At 34.2% G+C, this 8,129-nt stretch overlaps 1 protein-coding gene across 1 annotated transcript; it reads left to right on the top strand.

Moving 5' to 3' along the window:
* Positions 1-1,191: 1,191 nt before the first annotated feature.
* On the top strand, positions 1,192-6,734 carry LOC120205461 (potassium transporter 4-like). Its single transcript, XM_039205330.1, has 9 exons — positions 1,192-1,417; positions 2,547-2,787; positions 2,881-3,123; positions 4,124-4,174; positions 4,303-4,563; positions 4,654-4,706; positions 4,911-5,025; positions 5,112-5,366; positions 5,602-6,734. Exons 1-9 carry the CDS (start codon positions 1,364-1,366, stop codon positions 6,690-6,692), a joined length of 2,364 nt encoding a protein of 787 aa, XP_039061261.1. The 5' UTR covers positions 1,192-1,363; the 3' UTR covers positions 6,693-6,734.
* The last annotated feature ends 1,395 nt before the right edge of the window (positions 6,735-8,129 follow it).

The raw sequence follows: 8,129 nt of genomic DNA, 5'->3' as shown, positions 1-8,129 counted from the left end.
TTCGATTTACTTATGTTTTTGTCATTATAATTTTTTTTTAGTATTTTGGTATGGCATGACATTTTTATTACTATCTAATAACAAATAATTTAAAATATAAAATTAAACTCAAATGTTTGTCATCCACTGTTCATCTTTGTTGGATGCTACCATTGAAAATTGTAGATGGTGGTCGTTCGGTCTCAAGTTTCATCAACTGCTTCGTCTTGCCCCCTTGAGTCCAAATATGACATTCATTTTATTGAAATGTGATTTGAAGTCCACAATTAAGGGATCAAAAGAAATTAAACGTTTCAATCAAGAATCACGTGTTTTGGGATATTTTCCGGTGAAATAACCACCAAATTCGGACCTTGTGTGTCAACGTGAGTCTCCCGATAAAATTTGGTATCAAACGACCATCGATACTAAAGGCCAAAGGTGGTCAACGATGACGATAAATGACAGTAATTATTTTAAATATTTTTAATTTTAATAATAAAAATTTATTTTATTATTTATTTTAAATTATTTTTATATTTAATAATATTTAGAAAAATATCATGTAATAAAAAATAATAAAATAATATACAGGGACAAAAATGTTCAATAAATAAAGTTCAGTAAGTAAATTGATAAAATTAAAAGTACAATTAGTGAAATAGGAGAGAGAGAGTAAAGTGAGTAAATTTGTAATTTACCCTAATTAGTATTGTATAGATATGAAAATTTTAAGGGTAAATTATATGTTTATTATCCCAACTATCACTTTTGTTTCGTTTTGATAACCCAACTATTTTTTAAATCATACATAATGTTTAATTTTGGTCACCCGCTGTTAAAAAATTAACAGAGATGTTGATGTGTCACCATAAGATAATATCATGTTATCATTAAAAATAAAAAAAATGTCACATCAATAATTCTATTAATTTTTTAACGACAAGTGACCAAAATATACGAAAATGTAATGTCATGTATGATTTAAAAAAGAAGAAGTTAATTGATCAAAATGGAACGACAGTGATAGTTGGAGTGCTAAATGTGTAGTTTACCTAAATTTTAATTTGGTCTTAGTCTCATAGAATAGATGAATAATTGAAGAAAAATATATAAGACAAAGCATTATCATAATATATATATATATAGGAGGACATTATCATAACAAATAAAGACCAGAAATACATAAGCAATTTTAGATTTACATGGAAGGTATGCGCATCAGTTTATTAGAATAATACCTGCAGGATTTGTTGGCTGGAGGAATGGGAGTGGGAAATTGAGATTTGTGTTTGGAAGTCGATAGTAGAATTCAGCACTCTATTTTCATTCATTAAGTTATAGAAGAACCCAAGACTCCTTCACTCCGAGTCTACTACTTTCAATGGAGCCAGAATCTGGAATCTCGATTCCTTCTCCTCCTCGAAATCCTTCCCCGGTTAGTCTTCACTTATTTATCTATTTCTTTGATTTTGAATCTTGTTCTTCCTTGTTTTTTTTAATTTGTTATCTGCTTGATGCATCTCGCTTAGCTTAGCTTTGCCTATCTGCTTCTTCTTAATCCCGCCAACACTTTCAATTCACTTTAGGTCGTAGCTTCCTTCTTTATTTTAGTCGGCTGTTTGATTGAGTTAGCATAGATTCTTATCAACGATTTACACACTATAAGTCTTTTTTTTTACTAACCTAACTTCTGCTCCTTTTCACCTTACTTTGCTTTCCATGTGATATGTTTTCTTTCTTTTTAATATAACATGTATTTAAGTTTGGAATATTTTAAACACCCCTCATGGATTGCCGCTTGATTATAGGAAAGGTTAAAAAAATCAGTTTTGTCCATCTTCTGTATTCCAGTTCAATTCTGTGGCAAAATTGAGAAACTCAAATGCCATGTTTTGTCTGGAGAACGGTGGAAAAGTTTAATAGTTGAGAAATGGGATTCATAAACAGATCACTTATCCCCAAAAAAAAAATTGTAAACAGATTGTAATTTGTTGCTCAACCCTTGTGTTTTAATTTTTTTTCCTTTCCTTCCCTTTTTCATTTCTACCAAATGGGGTGTAACTGTTTTATGGGATAAAATTTCAACTTTGACTATTTTCATATGCTATTGTGTTTTTTAAACCTCTTTTGGCTTCCTTCTCTTTATGCCACTGACAGCTCCTCTCCCCTTATATTTTCTAAGCTTCGAATTACACAAGTTTTGACCTGCTTCCTGAGGACATGAACAATTATTCTACAGAATCAGTGTGTCCTGTTCCTACTTCAACCATGCCATTAATTACATGTTAATCACTGCAACAAAAGTATCGATCTAATGTCTACTGTTGAAAACAACTTTTTGGAAATCAATATGAGGGCATAGTTACAATTTGCAATATGCATATGATAAATTTGGCTTTAATTCCTAATATTAGAATTCTTTCGTGATTTTTTTTCTACTCAATATTTTCTATTTGACCACTGCTTGAGTTGGAGTCTATGGTTTAGGTATGCTTTGGCATAAATCATGGCATTAACATTTTTTTTGAAACCGTAAGTTGTTAAGTACCTTTATCACTTTGCAGCTTTCGTGGGTCAATCTCTCCAGGAACCTAATATTAGCATATCAGAGCTTGGGGGTGGTGTATGGAGACCTGAGCACTTCACCTCTTTATGTTTACCGTAGCACGTTCATAGGGAAGTTGCAGAGTCATCAGAATGAAGATGCAATATTTGGAGCATTTTCCTTGATTTTTTGGACCCTTACACTGATACCCCTTCTCAAATATGTGTTTATTGTGCTGAGTGCTGATGATAACAGAGAAGGTGTGGTGAACCATTAAACTTCACAGTGGATATTACTCTCTTATAAAACTTTGGCTAAACATTCACAAGCTTATTTATATGAATTCTTATCAGGTGGCAGTTTTGCTCTCTACTCGCTGCTTTGTAGGCATGCTAAGTTTAGCTTGCTTCCCAATCAGCAAGCAGCTGATGAAGAGCTCTCTGCTTACAAATATGGGCCCTCAGCACAGGCCACTGGTTCTCCATTGAAGCGATTTTTGGAGAAGCATAAAAGGCTAAGGACAGCACTTCTTGTTGTCGTACTCTTTGGTGCTGCTATGGTCATAGGTGACGGCGTGCTCACTCCAGCAATATCAGGTAGTTATTAATATGACTAACTAAAATTGAATATTGCAAATTCTTAGGTTACTATCTTTGTGGCTGTGCATTACAAAGTTTTAATACTTTTTCTTTCCTGGAATTTTTCTTTAACATATGTGGCTCGTAAGTATAAAAAAATTATTGATGCTAGCTTTTATTATGTTAATATGATTGTGATTGAAGTTTCTCATCTTGAGAAGAAATTTTGATGAAGAGCTCTGCAGATATTTTGCATATAAAAAAACAAGAGGTTTCTATTAGTAACTTTGCTGATACTTCACCTTTCATAGACATAGTTCTAAAAGTTGACCCAAAACTAGAGGAGATGGTTTAGCGAATCCTTTCCCTCGAATTTGCTTGTCTGAACTGTGAATTTACTGAAAAAGAGGAGAAAGTTTACTGGAAGAGAAAATTTCTCTTCTCTTCATTCTGGTAATGCAAGTAAACAGCCTTGTTAATATAGGTTGTGTATACAAGAGTAGAGTCCTATTTAGATTAGTTCTACTAAGTTACATCTTTATCTAAAAGTCTTATCTTAGTAGATATTTATCTTATATCCTAACTAGATAAACCTAATCATAAAATACATATTAAATTCGGATTCATTCTACATGATCCATTTACTAAACCACCCAATCGATGTGGCTTGCATGCCTTATTAGAATTTTTACAGCTATGTTGATACATTCGGTGTGCATATTTCTCAATAGGACATAGTTGACCTCCAATGATTTAGTTTTGGGGGACCCTCGTCAGAAATACTTTCATGACCATATCAGTGCAATTGTGGACTTCCATAGTTGCACTTGTCAATAGGTTGCATGAATTCTACTGCCTATAATTTATTGTTTGCAGTAGATGCTATTTGACATTTTCAGATTCTGAGATTCCAATGATTTTGTTGCTGTACATGTATGTGTTCCTTTTCATCCTTAATTGGCTCTGCTAATGATTTCTCTCTCAATGGTTAAGGGGTTAAATGTTTTTACATATGCAGTTCTGTCATCAGTTTCTGGACTTGAAGTTACTGAAAGCAAATTAACCAAGGGTAATTCAACTCTCAATTTTGATCTTTTTTCCCTCTATTATTTCTATTAAGTCTAGGGTTCAACAATTTGTCTTGACATTTTCTTTTTCCCATAGAACTTAATAGCTTGGATTTATTTTTGAACCTAGGTGCACTTGTCGTGCTTGCTTGTGTCATACTGGTCGGCCTATTTGCTCTGCAGCATGTTGGTACTCACAGGGTAGCTTTTATGTTTGCACCAATTGTGATTATCTGGCTGGTTTCAATTTTTTCCATTGGCTTTTACAACATAATTTATTGGAACCCGAAGATTGTTCATGCAATTTCTCCATATTATATTATCAAGTTCTTTAGGGAGACCGGTAAAGATGGCTGGATTTCTCTTGGAGGGATCCTTCTTTCAGTAACTGGTAAACGACTACAGCATGGCTTTTATTTTAATTGACTTGATGGTTGTTGATTTGAATTTGCAATCATGTTCAATTTTTGGGTCTCACCAGGCACTGAAGCTATGTTTGCAGACATTGGTCATTTCACTGCCTTATCGATCAGGGTAAGAGTAATTCCTTCTTTGTTCGTATTATTTTTTCGCTCCTGACATGTGGTAGCAAACAGTGGATTGAATGTAAAAGTGTTCCATACCCTTGCCATGTAATCTTAACCCTCTTGCCATTTTAATCTCCGCTTTGGAATTTAATAATGAAGTAATGAACCTTTGACTGATATATTAGACTTGATAATTATCCTGATTGTGCAGCTTGCATTTGCATTTTTGGTATACCCATGTTTGGTTGTTCAATACATGGGTCAAGCTGCCTTCTTGTCAAGAAACCTGCAAAAGATTCCTAACAGTTTTTATGACTCAATTCCTGGTTAGTGCAATCTGTCATCAGCCGTTTTGCTTCTAAACATTGTTATAACATCCAAGTTTGTGTAATTTTTCATTTTATCATTGCAGGTCCTGTTTATTGGCCTGTCTTTGTAATTGCCACCCTTGCAACTATTGTTGGGAGTCAGGCCATTATAACTGCCACTTTTTCGATAATTAAACAATGCCATGCCCTTGGATGCTTCCCTCGAGTTAAAGTTGTTCACACCTCAAAACATATATTTGGCCAGATCTACATCCCAGAAATAAATTGGATACTCATGATACTTACTCTTGCCATAACTGTTGGATTCCAAGATACAACTTTAATTGGAAATGCTTATGGTAATTCATTCTCTAATAGCTTCTCCCATTCTCAAAATTCTTGATAAAAATATGATAAAATAATAAATAAACTTGTGCACTTAACTATTCGGTAAATTTATTATGGCTTACATAGAGTGTGAGTACTGTTAGTGGTCACATAGTTCAGATTCTAGAGATTGTTACTAACTTGCATCGACTCGGCTGTTGTACTTGTCTTTGGAAATGATGTTTCTTATTTGATCTTGGTTTTCAGGACTTGCTTGCATCACGGTGATGTTCATTACAACATTTCTCATGTCTCTTGTGGTAATCTTTGTTTGGCAGAAAAGTGTTTTGCTTGCTGCAGTGTTCCTTGTATTCTTCTGGTTTTGTGAAGGGGTTTACTTATCAGCAGCACTCACGAAAGCGCCTCAAGGTGGATGGGTGCCTCTTGTGCTGTCAGTCATCTTTATGATGGTTATGTACATATGGCACTACGGGACTCGCAAGAAATACAACTTTGACTTGCACAACAAAGTACCGCTGAAATGGTTGCTCGGGTTGGGTCCTAGCCTCGGTATCATGCGTGTGCCTGGGATAGGCCTTATTTACTCTGAACTGGCTACGGGAGTCCCTGCAATCTTCTCCCACTTTGTCACAAACCTTCCAGCGTTCCATAAGGTGTTAGTTTTCATTTGTGTAAAATCAGTTCCAGTCCCATATGTTTCACCAGAAGAGCGCTTTCTTATCGGCCGGGTGTGCCCTAGGCCATATCGTATGTATAGGTGTATTGTTAGGTATGGGTACAAAGATATCCAGCGAGACGATGGGGATTTCGAGGACCGTCTTATACAAAGCATAGCAGAGTTCATCCAGATGGAAGCTGGAGAACCACAGGTATGCAGTTCTGAGAGTTCATCGAATGATGGCAGGCTGGCCGTTATAAGTAGCAGGACCGTCCAATCAAGCTCGAGTTTGATAGTTACTGAGAATGAGGATTATGGTGGTATCGAGTCCATACAAAGCAGCAAATCCCAAACGTTACAGAGCTTGCGAAGTGCTTACCCTGATGATGAGAATCAAACAGTGCGGAGGAGGTGTGTGAGGTTCGAAGTAGCATCGAGTCCAGGTATGGATACGAGTGTGAGAGAAGAGCTGATAGATTTGATAGAGGCAAAGGAAGCAGGGGTAGCATATATAATGGGACATTCGTATGTGAAAGCGAGGAGAAGTTCATCGTATTTGAAAAAGGCGGTGGTAGACATGGGGTATTCATTTCTCAGAAAGAACTGCAGGGGGCCTGCGGTAGCACTAAATATTCCTCACACCAATCTGATTGAAGTTGGAATGATATATTATGTGTAGTTTAGTGTATAATGCAATCTAGTTAGTGCTGTGTAGCGTGCTGATTATTAGAAGAAGAAAAATCAGAAATTGTTGGTTAACATTATTATTGTTATTATTAGCCTTAATATAAAAATAAGTGTCCACATTATATTATTTTTTTTAAATTGTGGTTAAATTTTTTTAGTCAATTCAGGTGTCTAACGTTACAAACTTTACTACTTTAGATGTATTATTTGCAACGGCCGTTTAAAAACTTCGTTAAGTGACACGTGTTGAGTTTAGATAATTTAATATATATATATATATATATATACATATATATATATAACTGAAAAAAAAACTCTTAAAAATATTTTCTATTAAAAAAGCCAATTTTTTAGAAATATTTAAAAAAACCTAAAACTTTGAAAAACCTAATTCCAATCTCAATACTCACGTTCCCTTTTGTTGTCATTGTCGTTAGTCAAACCTTCGGTTGATTGAACTCCATCGATGACCAAGCCATCGGACGACCCAGTCACCCGATGAACCCCCACTCAACGAATCAAACACGATAAATCCCTAATTGAGACAATTCGACGACAATCACGAAAGCTCAAGCGACGATAGTTGACAAGGTAGATGGCAAGGGCATCGGCGTTGTGGTTGGCAAGAGAGAAGGTAAGTTTAAGGTTAGGGATTTTTGGAGATTTGAGTTTTTTGTTGTTGTAATTTTAGAAAAATTAGAGTTTTTTTTTAAATATAATAATATTTTTATTTTTTTAAAAAAAGAATTTAAAATTGTTTGAATGTGGCATGTGTCAACTAACAGTGGAATTTAACGTCCGTTACGAATTAGACACCTAGAGTAGTAACGTTTTTAACGTTAGGCATCTGGACTAACAAAAAAAAAGTTTAGACACCACTAAAAAGAGTATAATTTGAGTATTTTTTTTGTTAAGCCTTATTATTAGTTAATGCACTATATCTTATGAATACCACGTTGATCAATATTCATTTGTACAGTTCTCAAAAGTAGGGTGAACGTTCAAATAGACTCGAGTCGAGTTAAAATTTTTTGAGTTATTTGAGTTGTTGAGTCTCATTTTATAATTCAAATTTGATTTGAAGTTTTTTCGAGTTTATAAATTCAAGTCAAATTGAGTCGAGTTTCTGTTTAAATTTAATAGTAAATATTTATGATATTATTTGATTCTAATTTAAATAGTCTTCTATTATATTATATATATATATATATATATATTTCTTCATATTTTTTCATGATTGATAAACATAGTAAAATCTAAAAATCCTCAATCTGAAACTATAAAATTGTGTTGTTAATCCGATTTCATTCATAGGGTGCTGAGTCAAAAGTCGATAGCCTCTCATCTTGTACATAGTCCACCCCATTGAAACGAACTATTTTAATTCTTTAATTGTAACATACATAATTCAACTAGTAGACTTATGTCT

Source organism: Hibiscus syriacus, unplaced genomic scaffold (assembly GCF_006381635.1).
Source record: "Hibiscus syriacus cultivar Baekdansim isolate YM2019G1 unplaced genomic scaffold, ASM638163v2 tig00012483_pilon, whole genome shotgun sequence".
Classification (NCBI taxonomy): domain Eukaryota; kingdom Viridiplantae; phylum Streptophyta; class Magnoliopsida; order Malvales; family Malvaceae; genus Hibiscus; species Hibiscus syriacus.
The sequence above is the reverse complement of the archived record's forward strand: the minus strand, read 5'-3'. Positions and strand labels throughout refer to the sequence as shown.

Bases quoted from the DNA above. Each gene is read 5' to 3' on its own strand.
- LOC120205461 (XM_039205330.1), top strand. From the start codon at position 1,364: ATGGAGCCAGAATCTGGAATCTCGATTCCTTCTCCTCCTCGAAATCCT. The intron at 1,418-2,546 runs GTTAGTCTTCAC...ATCACTTTGCAG, and splicing joins CTCCTCGAAATCCTTCCCCG to CTTTCGTGGGTCAATCTCTC. The intron at 2,788-2,880 runs GTGTGGTGAACC...AATTCTTATCAG, and splicing joins TGCTGATGATAACAGAGAAG to GTGGCAGTTTTGCTCTCTAC.